The sequence below is a fragment of the Grammomys surdaster genome, unplaced genomic scaffold (genome assembly GCF_004785775.1).
Source record: "Grammomys surdaster isolate TR1022 unplaced genomic scaffold, NIH_TR_1.0 958, whole genome shotgun sequence".
NCBI lineage: Eukaryota > Metazoa > Chordata > Mammalia > Rodentia > Muridae > Grammomys > Grammomys surdaster.
Window position 1 is genome coordinate 3,932,554 of NW_021605377.1, and position 16,616 is coordinate 3,949,169.

The 16,616-nt window shown below is 43.8% G+C and overlaps 1 protein-coding gene across 1 annotated transcript in view; it reads right to left on the reverse strand.

Moving 5' to 3' along the window:
- The window catches only part of Cfap54 (cilia and flagella associated protein 54), a 283,790-nt gene that overhangs the window by 255,148 nt on the left and 12,026 nt on the right, over positions 1-16,616 (reverse strand). Inside the window, exons 3-8 of the mRNA XM_028783037.1 lie at positions 16,256-16,399; positions 14,647-14,818; positions 10,325-10,383; positions 3,695-3,838; positions 1,445-1,558; positions 1,220-1,321 (exon numbers count right to left, since the gene is read on the reverse strand). Of these exons, the coding sequence (XP_028638870.1) occupies positions 1,220-1,321; positions 1,445-1,558; positions 3,695-3,838; positions 10,325-10,383; positions 14,647-14,818; positions 16,256-16,399 (735 nt within the window). The remainder of the gene's footprint in view (positions 1-1,219; positions 1,322-1,444; positions 1,559-3,694; positions 3,839-10,324; positions 10,384-14,646; positions 14,819-16,255; positions 16,400-16,616) is intronic.

Consider the following 16,616-nt stretch of genomic DNA (forward strand, 5'->3'; position numbering starts at 1 on the left):
ATAGATAGATAGATAGATAGATGATTATATAGATAGATACAGAAATATATAGATGCATAGATAGATACATAGATAGATAGATAGATAGATGATTTGATAGATGGATGGATAGATAGATAGATAGATAGATAGATGATTTGATAGATAGATGGATAGATGGATAGATAGATAGATAGATAGATAGATAGATAGATAGATAGGCAAATAGATATATAATATACACATATAAATGCCCTGAACCCTGATTTCTTCTTGTATAGTGAGAAAGCACCACAACAGGTAGTTTCCAAGTTCCCCTCCAGGCTCTGAGATCCTGTGGCTTTTCTGTCATAACCTGCTCACCACCAACAACAACAACAACTGCCCTTACCTTCATTTCCAGACCCTGAATAGCCATTCACAGAGACGAGCCAGCTGACACCATTTAGAACAGTCAGGGATGACTTCAGGGAAGGAGGAGAATTGAACTCAGAGGACACTGGGTTCAGAGAGGCAATAGGGAAGAGTGAAGATAGAAGGGAAGACGGGAGGACAGGAAGACCAGAGGATGCGAGGAAACAGTTGAACTCCACAAAGTGTATCTGACTCACTCCCCCAAGACAGTACTCAGTGTTGAGGTTAAGAGGGGCCATGGATTAAGACACTGGAGAAGTGCACCACTTCCATGCTGGGCGTTGTGGCTCCTCCAAGCTCTCTGTCATCCCCGCCAGTATTGTCTAAATAAATAAGAGTTTCTCCCAGGCCTGGCCCTGAACGGCCATTTAGCAGGCCTCCTGGTGACGCTGCTGGCCCTAAAGTGCAATGGGAAATTATTTTTAAATCTTCTGAGATATGGGGGTCGTTTGTCACTATAGCATAGTCTAGGTCTGGACACTCCCGATGGTAAACCTAAAGCTAACGAGAAAAACCTCCAAGCTAATGTCAAGTGCCCAGAGGCAAGGGTCTGCGTGGGCCAACTCTGAGGACTGTCCGTTTGCAAGAGGCTTTGACGCAAACCTTTCCCAAGCTCATCTTCAGCAACTGATCCGATAACGCTGCAAAATTGGGATAATGAGAGCCCCCCCACCAAAAAAAAAGAAAGAAAGGGATGCTAAGAGGTCATAGCTCAGTTAGGAAGACATTCCATGGCTCTAAAATCTGGGGCAGGTTTAGTTGATCCAAAGGAATAACACATACTTATTGCAAGAGAGTCTAGAGAAGGAAGGCCCTGTAGACTTACACTTTGAGCTTCCTTTAGGTTGAGTCTTATCTTCGGTCTGAAAACATTTTTGTTTTTTCTTCTAGACTCAAATACTCCTCTTTTGAAGATCATCACGGCCATCTGTCTCCACGAGAAGAATCATATATGAAGTGACAACAGGATGCACGCCTCAGCCACTAAGATTGAGCGCTCAGTCACTGGCGCCGTGCAGTAAATTTCTCCCATTTCATGAAACTTTCATACCTTTATCGTGGCCTCTCTGTAATATTTTCGGGAGGTTTCCAGAGAAGCGGAGGAGCTCATTAATTCCAGTTGCCTTAACTCATCAATTTTAGCTAACGCACGCCGAGCAAATGCCTGTGTTGCAATTAAAACAAATTTAATTCACAATAAGTTGGAGAAGAGTGATTAAAAATGTATAAAAATGGTATGTCTTGATGTCTGAGGCATTTGATTTAATCTGAACTAAACTGGGGGCTCTTGCTGACTTCTTATAACACAGTAGCTCTCCAATCTATCATTTCCTGTGAGCACCATTAAGCCCTATAAATCTAAAGTTAATAAACATCCTGACACATTAACCTTATGAATTATAGAAGTTTTATGGGAAAGCCAAAATACAGATTAAACCGAACCTTTGTACTGAGTACTGCTCCTGTAACAAGCCTGCTCACTCTCAAAATGCACACACACATGCACATGCACACATGGACACCATACTGAGAGGGTCTTCGAGAACGCCAACCTTCCTAGTCTAGCATGTGATGTATTCTCTATGGTTGCTCACATGACGGCCTCTACAGGGTGAGGTCTCTGAAAGGCCTTATTCATTTTCAAGTCTCCAATACCCACAGTGCAGGACATCCTGAAGAACCTGATGGGGAGGCTGAGAGAGGGTGCGTTAGTTAGCTCCTGGAACCACCTCAGCACCGCGATGATTCTCTAGAGACAACCAACAACGGTCTGGAAGACCCCTTGAGAGGAATAAAGTAGCAAAAGATTACATCATCGGTTACGTCATCGGTGGTTCCAGGATGCCACAGATTGCACATCCGACTTACAGAATTTCATGTCGTTGACTTAGCCATATTTTGCCAAAAGTATTCTTTTTTAAATACTTTACTCCTAGCTTTTTACAAATACAGTTCCAGGCCAGCTACAATATTAAAATTAATGAATTATACGTTCTCCAGTAAGCAAGAACCCAACAGGAATCAAAAGGTCAAGACCATCCCGTTTTTGTCCCCTATCATTTTAGGAGCCATGTAGCAAACTAAGCCTTCTCTAGCACACTCAAGGTAAACGTGCATATGTGGTGAGCAATTTCTAGAATTCTCCTGAGCTGTAGGAATAGCCTAGCAGGGTGTGCATTCTCCTGTTCCCTTAGCTAGGGACTGCTACCACCTAACAGCTCAGAATTAATCCAGGGAGGATAAAAACAAATGTAAGACAAAATAGTGACCAAATTATGTACATCAGTTTGGGAACAGAACGGGAGTAGATCCGAGCATAGCTGTAAAAATGTGTCCTGCACTAGGCTTCCAGCCAATGGGCTAAGGGGACACTGAAACCCAAGCAGCAGCCCCCCTACCAGGCTGTGCATCCTGGGGAAAGGATGTGTCAGCCTGAAGAAAGAGGTACGCTATTCTAATTTTCACCAAGGCTACTTTTGCTGACAAGTGAGTACCGGGTACCATAGGGAGGATATCCATTTAAAATGATACTGAGATTCCACGCCAGCCAATGGCAGCGCCTGCCGGCTTGTTACATGTCCAGTGTTTGGTCTAAAAGATGCACCCAAAAAATGAGACAGACAAATTTAACAAATCAGTCTGGAGGCAGAGGAGAATCAAGATTAATGTATAATAGGTACAATGGAGTCTAAAACTGAGCAGGGAAGGAAGGAGCTTCCGTGTGAAAACAAACCGAGGAGAGGAAGATGCTGGAAACAGAATAGGATGGGGCTGGGGGCGCTGGGAAGACGGGTCTCTGAGCAGAGTGCTTACTACACAAGCACGGAGACCTACACAGTTTGGATCCGCCGACCCCAGGTAAAGTCAGGCACAGTAGCTCACATCTGTAATCTCAGCATTGCTATGGCAATATGGAAGACTGAGACAGGCAAATCTCTGAAACCTCGTGGGCCAGCCAGCCTGGAGTAAGCAACAGCAGAGAAGAGACGTTGGCTGAAACAAAGTGAAAAGCAAGGACCAAGACACAAGGTTGTCCTCTGACCTACGCATGTGGTATCATACACACACACACACACACACACATAGAGCCTACAGACGAAAGAATAAGGAATAAAAGGAGCAAAGAAGATCCAAGCTGGCAGGGCAAGAGTCAAGGAGAGAGTGCACACACAAGGTAGAAAAGAAGAAATAAAAGCCACAAAACAGAATAGCCAAGAAAATGTCTTCAGATAAAGCCAGGAGTTTCGTGGCTTTGCCTCTTTCTGGATCTTTGGCTGGTCTGTTGCCTTGAGACACATACCTCCCCGTGGATGCCAGCCTGGCAGTCGTAGTGGCACTGGCAGACAGCAGTGTAGAGAGTGGCTCTCCACGTCAGGTACCTGACAGACAGGAGCGGGACAGAGGATTCCATGCACATGCTGGCCCACAGCAGGAACTCTAAGGCCTGGAGAGCAGAGAGCACCACTGAATTAGTTCTCATCTCTTCCACTAGACATGATGCTATTACTCAGAATCATCAAAGTCCACGCTTTGAGTTCAGGTTACTGGCTACTCCGATGGCTTACCAGAAACAATGAGTCGAAGGAAACCAGCATCTCATGTGTGTGTGTGTACATGTGTGTATGTGTGCTGGTTTGTGTGCACATGTATGTGTATACATGTAAAGGCCAAAGTCACCACTGAATGTCTTCCCCAAATGCTCTGCATCTGATTGTTTTTGTTGTTGTTGTTGTTGTTTCAGAGCTGAGGACCGAACCCAGGGCCTTGCGCTTCCTAGGTAAGTGCTCTACCACTGAGCTAAATCCACAACAACCTGATTGTTTTTAAAACATTGTCTCTCACTGAACCCGGGCCTCACTGACTCAGCTGGAGTTTAGCTGGCCAGCTAATCCTTAGACTAGGCTTGTCTCCACAATCTCCATGCAGGGATTATAGGCATGCATCCATGCCTGGCTTCTTTATAAACATGGGTTCTGGAAATCACCCTCAGGGGTTCATGATTATAAAGCAAGCACTTACCAAGAGCCCATCCCTCACCCCCTTGAATTTTTGTTTTTAATTTAAGTTGAGAAAGACCCAAATCTCGAAGGAGCTGTTTTTGTCTCTTTATTGTTCTAGAATTGTTCCTTAAGAGGCCTGTGAGCTGAGCTCATTTTCGGCAATACTCTCCTATTGTGAACTCTGGTCTAGGAGCAATTCAAAGTTTCGAGCTGGGCTGTGGAAGCCGTGTGTTGTTTTGGTTTAGGAGGATCGGGAAAATGGGAAGGGCTGAGGAGTTCAATGCTCATTAGTAACAGTCAGACTGAAATCACATAAACTTAGGCTGCATTCCCATTTCAGTGTCTCTCTAGACCTCAATTGTCTCATCTGTACAATGGGTACTTTAACACAGCCCAGTCATGCTGCTCTGGAGAAAGAATCAGTATGCATGGTGGGCTGGGGTAATGTTCAGTACACCATTAAGTACTAGTCCTAGTTAGGGTTCCTATTGCTATGATCAAACACCATGACCAAAAGCAAGTTGGAGAAGAAAGGGTTCATTTGGCGTATACTTCCACATTGTAGTTCATCACTGGAAGAAGTCAACTCAAGCAGGGCAGGAACCTGGAGGCAGGAGCTGATGTAGAGGCCATGGAGAGGTGCTACTTACTGGCTTGCTCTCCACAGCTTGCTCAGCCTGCTTTCTTATAGAACCCTAGACCACTAACCCAGGGTGACCCCACCCACAATCTCTGGGCCCTTCCTTATCAATCACTAATTAAGAAAATGCCTTAGAGGCTTGCCTACAGTCCAGTCTTACGGAAGCATTTTCTCCACTGAAATTTCTTCCCGTCAGACGACTACAGCTTGTGTCAAGGTGACATAAAACTACCCAGCAGAATGCTCCAGAGACGGCAAGAACAGAACCCAATGGAGGAAAGCTAACAAGCGTCCTGGATCCTCAAGTCTTGACAACTTTGGACAGCAGAGCAAAATATCTCTTCCAGTGAGAAAATCTGGCTTCAATAACGAAAGAATAATTTCTTCAATAACCAGCCTTGAAAGGAGACAGCATCCAAAAGGTCCCATGGCTTTGTGGATGGAGCGAACCCACCAGGGCCATGTGGTGTTTAATCGTAAAAAATGAGAAAGATGGAAGTAACAGTCAAAGATGGAAGAGCAGAATTTTCCTGTCTGGTTACTTTCAATTTCAAAGGAAAAGAAACTACTGGATGCAGAGGAGGGTTTAACAGCAGTGTGTAAGTCTTCTCAACCCTCCATAGGCAGGGACTTAAGCTCCTCCCATTAGATTGGGGAGCCTGTGCGTAGTCCTCAGCAGTAGGTGCACCGTAAACCCTTGTTTGGCTAGCCAACAAACCTTCACTAAAGGGGCAGTTCACCAAGCTGGCTATGGAAATACTTCAAGCATAAAAATGGATGTGCTGGAAGCCCCCCTAACTGTCTTTCCATCAACATCACCAGCACCAGACATGCCACGTTCTCTCTACCGGGAGCTCCTATCCCGGTAACAAGAAACACACCGTGGCAGCATAGGGCGATTTTCAACACACGAAAATGACAACTTCATAATCTAAACTAAAATCCACCTTGATATGCTCCTGGCACGCAGTCCTAGCTAGATCTTCCGGGAAAGTTCCAAACAATGCACAACTCACTTCCAAACACAGCCGTCCAAGGACCTGAAAAATACCCAAGCAGCCTGTTCTCCCCATAGATCTGTTTCTGGGATAAATTTCCCAGGTCCCTGTAGAACTCAGTCAACTCCATCTCCCTCGTCCAGCATGGCCGGTGTTCAGTGGCTTTGCTCTAGGGTGTGTGGACGACCCTAGAGGAGATTCAGACCCAGTTCTGAAGACGCGGTACTGCCAAGTCAGCCCCATGGTGCCGTGGTAGTTCCTTCTGCCACTTCAGCCAGGGCTATTGGTTTACCTTGCCAGCATCAACAGAGCCCCCTGTTTTCTCCCACCCACTACCCCACAACAACCCTGTTTTGGGATTATCGTGAAACTCTTTCAGAGACTACGGAGTGAAACTCTGTGTAAATACCCTCTTCGAATCAGCGTGCCTTCGCAAAATCCCTCAAAGCTTCCACAACAAGAAAATTCACGTTCCAGAGTAAAAACAGTTTCCCTTCACGTTACACTTTGGTTTGGTTTTAAGAGTTGGAATTAAAGAAAGGAAGAAAAAAGAAAGCCTCAAAGAGTACATTGCCAGAAGGAACCTTAAGTTAAATCTGACCTAATCTGACTCAGAGTCTGAACTGTTTCTAAGAGAAAGACGGACTGGGGCTGGAAGTCTTTGAACTGCTAAGTGCAGCGTTCTTTCCAGCGCACAGCGAAGCCTTGACAAAGGAGAGACGTGTGCCAAACCCACTGGAAAACCTGCTTTCAAGTTTGGAGATGAAAAGACATTGAAAAAAAAAAAAGTAGCATTTTTTTTCTCTAGCCCTAAAGGCAAGAAATAATTATTTTTATTAATAAAGCGGATGGACTAAAACAGGACAATTTTCTTCACAGAAAAAAAAAAAACAAAGCTTCAAAAAGCTAAAATCTACATGGACCTAAACTATGGACCCCACAAAAAGCAGGCTTCAGGTGTCAGCAGGAAAACAAAACAAAGCAAACCACAATGAATTAGCTCGGCCACAGGGTGGCACTCGTGTATCATGGTTTATGTCAGGAACCATTTCAAGGTGGACTTCAAGTTCATGTAATAATACGGGAGTCGCTTAATGACTGTACAAGCCAAATAGGTCACCGAAATAGCTAGAAAAGTAAAACATAAGTCCATACTTTTGCTAGTATGTTCTTTAACATTTGTTGAGTCCCAGACTGCCCATTACGATGCCTCAGAAGATGCTAGATTTATTCTGTGACCCAAAGCCAATGTGTCTCTTGATTGTTAGGAATAGTTTTGGATAGACGGCTCCTTGTACTGCTGAGGCATAGACTGGTGAGGGCTTTAGTGGCTTTTTACCTGAAGAAAAGCCCCTCATCAGTCTCTACCTTTGGGATTTTAGGAAAAAAAGATCTGTCCCTCCCACACGACTCCTCCATTGGAGTAGGGAAACCAGAATAAGACAGGCAAGACAGGAGTCCATTTAGTGACTGGATGGGCATTGCTCTTAGGGAGTTGTGTGGCTGTACTTGTGACTGTGGCCTCAGAACGCCTCAATCTACACCTGTAATTGTGAGCAAGCTCAGTCTCCTCAACCTCTGCATCTCCATCTGTAAGTTTAGTGAAAACAGTGTCCTCGTTAAAGTGTTGGTATGAGGATTAAGTGAGAAGATTCATGAAAGTACTTAGCAGAATACATGGGACGGGATGAAAGATGGTCCACATGGTGGCGGCGGTGGTGGTGATGGTGGTGGTGGTGATGATGGTGGTGGGTGGTGGTGGTGATTGTGATGACTACTCAACTATCCTCTTCTACCCCGTGCTTTGTCAGAGACAAACTCAAGTCCCATGAGGCTGGGAGAAGAGATGTTTGGCGTGGATGATAAATAAATTATTTTAAGATGATTATCACATTGGTTTAAAATTCTCTTAATGTTAACAGCTACAGACACTAACAACCAGATGTTGATACAGACAGCCGTGCCCTTCAAAGCCTTGGCAAGCAAACGCTACAGCAGACCAAGCCATGGCGGCTCTGTGGAGTGGTATTGGTTAACACAGCAAGTGTAAACTCTTTTTTAGGATCTCAACAGCGACTAAAAGCAGCATGGGAGGCAGAGTCAATAGAGCAGCTTATTATTATATGTGGGATAGCCTCGCTTCCGTTTAATTCATACTCAAAACACTGGCCTAGAATTTGTCCAAGTTATTATTAGTAATTGTCTTAGTTTTTTCCTCCGAGGAACCAAACAGAATGTGAACATATAATCAATGTCCTCCACGAAGCATGCAAATATCATGCCCTCTATCTTTATGTTTTAAGTGTTGTTATCTCTAAGATATGTGTCTAGATCTGATGAAATATGTAAAAAGCATTGCCTCTCCAAAGCATTGGACTACTCGGGGAAAGACACTCATAAGGAAGCAATGTTTCCCGTGCCAACAGCAGCTCCAGCAGGGTCTCCATGGGAGTATAGTTGCCCTTTCTGGCCTACAATCCAATGCCTGGAAGATGAATGCGGGAAATAAATATGTCTTCCGACAACAAACGCGAGACCAACACTGTGAGGAAAATCAACAGACATGGCAGCGGCTTCCTCGTGCTAAAACTGCTCAGTAAGTCCCAGGAAACAAGCGTCTGTGGGCCTAGCAGATAGCTCAGCCAGTGGACTGCTTGCCTCAGAAGCATGACTACCTGAGTTTGGGCCCCAGAACCCATGGGAAGTGCCAGCTCTGGCGGTGCATGCTTCTTATCTTAACACTGGCAAGCTGGAGGCAGTGGATTCCTGAGGCAGGCTGGCCATCTAGTGTGTTCTAATGGAGAGCTCTCAACAGACGACTCAAAGGAGGTAGACAGAATTCCCAAGAGTGGTACCCAAATAGTCCAATGGCCTGCAAATACACATTGCATTTGCACACACATGAGCGTACACACAGTATGTATATACGAAATAATAATAATTTTAAAGTCCCCTTTAGGTCGATGTCAAAAGTATCACCCTCCAGGAAAAAGACATTGGGATGGGTATGACCCTCATGCCTCTCTGGACAACGACAGGGGGACCGGAGCCATTACAAGGTCCCCTTCAATTACTGGAGGTCAGGCCTCTATCCCTGCCTTCGCAAGATTAGAATCGCCACAGCCCTTCTATACTTAGAGAAGGGAGGAGATGTCAGGGGCAGCCCTGCTTATACACTGAAGGCCTAACATCAGCCATAGGCCTAAATTCAGCAATAGCCCTGTCATACATGTATACGAACACCAAGTCTTGGGTCTCTGTGGAAAAACATTGAAACAGATGGCTATAAGCTAATGTCAACAGGCAGCTTTTGTGGAAATTTACCAGCCTGAGTAGTCATAGACCTTGTAGATAGGTAGCCTTGGTGGATAATACCAACTTAGATAAGGACAAGTGAATCATAGGCAGAGTCATAGTGACCTGTCCCCTGAACCTTCACCCAGCTGATACCCTGTTCTGAAAGATATCTGTATTCACCCTGAACACCCACACTCCAGTGTCATCCCCTTCCCCTCGTCCTGCCTTTCTGTGTTTATAACCCCTGTGTGAATAAGTAAAAATTACGATTTGAAATAAATAAATAAATTATTTTTTAAAAAATTTTTAAAATTAAATAAATAAATGTCCCCTTGACCATAGCTGCAGGAGGAGTTAGAGAGTTTGAGTGTTTCTTCCAAGTAGCGTGTGAGTCGTAAGTAAAAAGTCCAAGAACTCCACAGTATAGTTAGTTCATCCTGCAAACCAAGACACTTTCCAAAGTGACAGAGAGAGGGCACTCTTAATGATTACTGTGGGACAAACGGCATAAAGAGGAATGTCCTGGTCCAGTCAGGAAGGAGAGTCCCCTTTCCTAGTCACCAGATGATGTTCCATGTCAAGTGTGACAGATGTGATGTCTGACACACGGAGACACTAGAATATGCCTGGCAATGTTAGCAATCCCTCACCCTTTCTTTAATATGAGTACATTGTCACTATCTTCATGACACACCAGAAGAGGGCATCGGATCCCATTACAGATGGTTGTGAGCCACCATGTGGTTGCTGGAGATTGAACTCAGGACCTCTGGAAGAGCAGTCGGTGCTCTTAGCCGCTGAGCCACCTCTCTGGCCCGATAACCCTCATTCTTTACATATGGCCCTCACTTCGTATGACTACTATTAAAATCAAGAGGGACGCATTTTATCACATGTATTCACTAACTGTTAAATGATTCCCCAGATCGTCTTCGCTCGGGTCGGCACTCAGTGTATGGTACGGAAAGCCCTGAGAGAAACGTTACATTTCATACCTTGGAAGACTGCCCTATGACCATCAGCTTTCGGCAAATGGTGTAGATGTAAAGGGTACCTAAGTGAAGAGAGAGATCGTTAGTATGCTTTACAGTCGAAAGGCTGAGACTGTATATTGCAGTTTCTATGGCTTAGGTCTGCCATCCCCCAAACGAACGCTCTCCTGAGGTTTGATGATGGGAGGGGGTGATCATCATTATAATTTTTCTTGTCACCGCCACACAAAATCATGGAAATAACTAATGTGATCATATTTTAAATATGTTGATGCCCCAATCTTCCAGTCTCATTTTATGGCAATGCAAGTTTTAAAATATACCGGGGGAGAGAATATTTTATATATACCTTGTGGTTTTATTATGTTCTTTGTTCCTGTGGCTTCCTTGTGGTTGAAAATGAGAGATTTATCTCTGAATAATATTAGGATACATTTAATCAAGAAGGAAGTCCGGGGTGGCTTAAGACTTGAAACAAGTGAGAAGCTGTGTTTTACCTCTTTCCTGCCTTGGATAATATTCACCCAGTTATTAAGTTATTCGCTATAGTCAGCCTAACAGAAATTACCATCACAGTATGACGTTTGTGTCAGGCAGTTCATTACAAGAGGAAAGCAGGCTGGCAGTAGGATGGGAAGGAGAGAGTGAGCATCGCCACACACACACACACACACACACACACACACGTCTGTGGGTAAAGAACATGATCACCTTGAAAGTTTTCGTGCTTTTCAAAGGCCTGGCTTGTAATGGCAACTAGTCCAACTGTTTTCTACAAAGTAGCTGATCTAAAATTCACAACCCTCAAAATTCAACACTAAAAGCATCTGCTCCAAGAGGCATTCCTTGATTTAAAAAAAAAAAAAAAACTGTGAGACAAACAAACATCAATTACACACATCGGCAAATCTCATAGAGAATACAATTAATTGGTTCTCAGCATCCAAGGACTTGTCGGACAAGTGTCTATGACATGTGCTCTCTCCCTTCATTTACGATCCACCAGGGCAGAAGCCCCACGGCTAGAGTCTGCTCACAGCCATTCTCTGCCCCTCACTAGGCTGTGCTGAAAACACAGTTCTTAGGCTCAGTGGGCAAAGTACTTGGTTTGCAAGCATGAGGTTTTAAGCTAGCTGGGTGTATGGCACACACATGTGACCCCAGTCCTGGGAGGGGAGTGAAAGGTGAGTTCCAGGGACTCACTAAGCAGCTAGTCTAGCTGAAACAGTGAGCTGTAGGTTCGGTAACAAAAAGACAATAGAGGAAGACACCCTGATGCTAATCTCTACATACACACGCACACACACACATGTATATATACATATACACTAGACACACATATATCCTATACTACACATATGTGCATACATATATACACTATACACACATGCACATACATATATACCACACACACATACACAATTTCATTACATATACAGACACATATATACTATACAGACAGGGCAGGGGGATGAAACTGATTCCTTGTAGAGAGGAAACACAGTCACCAAGTAGGGCAGAGAACAGGAAGCACATGCCTGCTCACAGAACATGTGACTCAGATCCAAGCCAAGTCCCTAGAAAAAATGTCAGCAACAGGGGGCCTGTCCTCAGGAATGACAAAGACTCTTCTAGGTTTCAAGCCATGCCTGTAATCTTGCCAGCTTTTCTTAGCTCATCCTGACCACAGTTAAATTCTTCGTTGATGGTTCAGGTTTTGGCCTGTGCTCACTAAGTAGTACACCAGAAGCCATGGGCAAGAGGAGATGGTACAAGATGGGACATAGACTGAATCTTTATGAACTAGGGGAAATTTTGGGAGCCAGCTTTTGTTGTTGTTGTTGTTGTTGTTGTTGTTGTTGCTTTTGAGCCAAATCCATCCATACTCTGAATTTACTGAGCCCAGTCAAGGGACTCCTTTTCATCAAAGATGGCCACTGTCAAAATGGTCTGAAAGGGGAGCTGGAGAGATGGCTCAGAGGTTAAGAGAACTGACCTCCTCTTCCAGAGGTCCTGAGTTCAAATCCCAGCAACCACATGGTGGCTCACAACCATCTGTAATGAGATCTGATGCCCTCTTCTGGTGTGTCTGAAGACAGCTACAGTGTATTCATATATAATAAATAAATAAATCTTAAAAAAAAAAAACTTATGCAAAATGGTCTGAAAGTCTAGATTAGTTGAGTTCAGTTACTTGAAAATATTTTAGATCTTTCAGGAAGAATCAGGACTAAGTAAATATCTTAAGTAACCAATGATACATTGTCAATGTAATAAAAGGTTAAATGTACTTTGACGAGTTATCAAATGCATAGTTCTGACTGCTTAAAATACAAACTATAAAACCCTGGGGCCCATGCAACTCCAGAGCTGGAGCAGCTTTGCCCCAAATAGTCCAGGTGGTTTATGCCCCTGGTTCCTTCAGCTCCTTGTTCAGCATTTTATGTACATTCCCAGCCCCGCCCCCTCCCTTAGCCTGGCCTCTGCTCTCCTTCCTTATCTGCCTTCTCGCCTATATTTTCTCCACAGCAGCAGCCAACACTATTTGTTTCATGTATCGCCTCCCTCCCCACAGCAGGGTAAGCATAAGAATTTATTTGCTATCTATTCCTGCTCCTCAGACACCTAGGACCATGCCGGGCTCATGGGAGGCACTCAGTAAGTCTTAGATGATTACACTAGAACAGGGCCACTAATTAGTGAAATCAAGTTTAGAACATGTATGCCCCCCTCCCACCCAGCAACTGCACTCCTGGACACAGGTCCCAGAAAACTGTCCCTCTGATCTTTGAAATGAGATAAGCAAAGACATGCATGGCAGAATTGTTTGACTAGGTGCCCCTCTGTAAGGACATATACGGGGAGTTAGAGTCACATCCTGGGACCTGGTAGATTCTACAAGAATAGCATTGACTGAGGGATCCAGGAAACAGAAGAGTGTCGAGTTCAAAGTCATATTTATAAACACAGAGATCAGAACCAGAATAGAGACAGAGGAGATGGAGATACAAAACTCTAATCTCCTTTTTAAAGAGGGAAAACGGAGGGAAAAAATCTGATGATTATTTATGTATTCATTCATTCATTCATTCATTCATTCATTCATTCATTCATTCAGAGACAGGGAGTATCATATAGCCTGGCTGCTCTTGACCTCTCCATCTTCCTGCCTAAGCCTCCAAACACTAGAATTACAGGTCTACATCACTATGTCACATTTACATCTTGAAGAAAACAGCGTATACCATTTCTACCCCAGCCTCGCACATGCCGTTCACTGTCTCACAGGTCCAGCACTGGCCCCTTCCCTGTCTCACTCTGCCACCATGCCTCAGCACTGACTGAGGAACCGAGGACACTGTATGACAAATGCTTCCCAGTCACTGATCCCTAGAGCCATCCTCATTCCTAGCAGCAAGTGTGCACTGTAGGTTCCGTCACAATGGCAGTATGTGATGTGGGGTGGGTAAAGTCGGGAGAGGTTAGGAGGCAAGCTTTCCGTTGCCATGAGAGGAGGGAAAACTGAGCATGCTTTCACTGGAATTACTCCTCCCTAGTCTTATGCGCATCCATCAAACTGCCCCAGTTACTGTTCGTTACACTAACTACATGAACCGTCCTCAGCACCATCAAGAAAACAAGAGTGTATTATCCAGAGGCCGGTACAGTGAGCGCCTCGGAATAGCTTCCCAGTAGAAAAGCAATTACACTTTAATAGCTAAGGTAAGTTTCTTTACACATACATGTGTGTGTATATATATATATATATATATATATATATATATATATATCATATATAATATATATATGGGCGTGCATGAGCACAGGTACGTGATGTAAAGAAAGACAGAGAGAAAAAGACAGAGAGACAGAGAGAAAGAGACAGAGAGAGACAGAAATCCTTACTCAAAAATAGGCTAGGTGGTGGGGGCTGTTCCTACGGAGAAAGCCAAAACTGCTGGCCAGGGTCTTGGGGACAGAGAGAGCAGATGATTCTTAGACTCAATCTAGCATTGGTCCGCCCCCATACATCTTCCCCATTTATCAATTACTGTCCCTACTTTTCATAGACCCGAAACCAACAATATCATAGCCACTCACCCTTCCTTTGGTGAAAACCCCGAAGTCTCTACTTGTGAGGACAAGCTAAAAGGTAATCCAAATTTTTAAAAAATAATACACTTATTCTATTATCCATATGTGTATTTAAAACATACGTATAAAAATGTGTATGTTTTAAATCACAAAACCACGTTACCATCAAACTTGGCGTTTAAATGACTATCTGAAAGACGAAATGGGCAGTAAGGTAGCTTGGTTCACACCGTTGAAGATAATCCAGCAAAGGTGCTCCTGGGGGAGAGCCACTTGCATGATGAGCCTAAAGGAAGACAAGATGTGCAGACACTGTCTCACAGACTCTTCGTTCTGCAGGTTGGCATCACTTTCGCAGACCAGCTGGTAGTTGCAAATATTTTTTCCACTCAAAGCATGAAACTGAAAGACATGGGAAAATATGTGAATATAAACCAGGCTTATATAATTCAAAAAAAGGCATTTCTCAACGATGTTGAAAACCATAAAAAAACTAAAATGTGAACATTTGTATTTAACTGGCCTAATGGATTGGCAGGCAAAGAAATACAAGACAGGCTTCGTTAGAAAATGCGTTAAGATCAGCTTTCCAGAGGCGAAAGACAATCCCAAACAAAAGAGTAACTGAAATCGCATTACCTTATTATCTCATTACTGCTCGGCACGATTTGTAATCTCATCTAGGAGCATTTTAACCTATTTATTAACTCAAATGTGATTGTCTCGATTTATAGGATGCTTTCAGCAAATGGTGGTTGACCACTACTATTTCAAGGGAGACTTGAAAAAAAAAAAAAAAAGGAAAGAGAGAGCGCCTCACGGCAGAAGCAAAATGTTCCAGGCACAGGCAAAGTTAGGAGTGCTTTGGATGTCTGTCATGGTTGCTGAGTCCAGAAGAGGGCATCAGACACCCTGGAATGGGTTATAGGCTGCCATGACTGAGTGCTGGGAACCAAACTCAGATCCGCTGAGAGCAGGGAACACTCCCGACTGCAGAGCCATCTCTCCAGCCCCTGGGCTTGTTTCTTAATCTCTAAGAATCTTGTCTCTCTTATCAGTAAAAAGGCAAAATAGTTCCACCTCTTAGGGCCATAAGAGAGCTGTGAGCCGGTAATTCATACAGCACCTTCAGACATTACTTAGCACAAAGTTCACTTTGGCATGATGTTGCTTTTGTTGGCTTGTATTTTTATCCCCATAAAGATACCTGGGGTATTTGGAAGGGAACATAACAAGGCCAGACACTGAGAATCTTAGGGAGGGTAAATCTGACATCCTCCTATCAGGGACTCCTTTAGCTCCCAGATCCCCAAGCACAGTTATGAAGCAAAGCGAGGTGAGGCCAGGCAATGCTCAACTAGTAAATCAATGCTAGCAATTAATATACAGTAACACTGATATAATAAAAATACGGCTTAAAATTTCTTATCAAAAATCTATGTTCATGCTCAAAGAGCACCCTTTTTTATTACAATACCTATATAAGAAGTTTCGTTTTTCTCTTCTGTAAAATAGAACAATAATAAGATCTAGTGCCTGTTTTAAGGATCCAATATGCTTTCCAAAACGCTTTGTAAATGAATCTACCTACAAGTATTAGTTACTATAACAACAGTGTTGGCTGCAGGATGAACTAGCACTTATATTGACGTAACCACTGGAGCTTGGTGAATTCCCTGTCTTGTCTGACCCTCAAAACTTGTATCAGACAACTTCCCGGGAACAGCCAGATGCTGTGTTAGGTGGAGGAAGCGCTCTAGTCACTGTCAGCCAAAGGCTACACTAATCCCACAACTAAGTCACAAGCCTCAGGACCGTTAGCTTCTTCTCCCATCTTACTGTAAGTCTGGCCGTTTCATCTCCAAAGCCTTTTGGGAAGAAGACAGTTTTGAAATGATTTACGTCTTCTTTCTGCTCGTCGAAATCAGTAATGAACTCCTGGAGATACCGCCCATAGCACTGCAGAAGAGCCAGCTTGTATTCCTAAAATAAAAAGAGGGCCTGGTTACAGTTTCAAAATGTTGTCTTAAGACCCGGTGATAGAGCATCCTTAATCAGAGTAGTGTGGGTTACTACCACTTCCAGAGACAAATACAGCCAGTGATTCTATGTAATACAGCCAGTGATTTTTTATGGAAAAAGAAATGTTACCCTTTTGTACCTAGGGTCCATGTCTTTACACTCCAAGATCTACACTGCC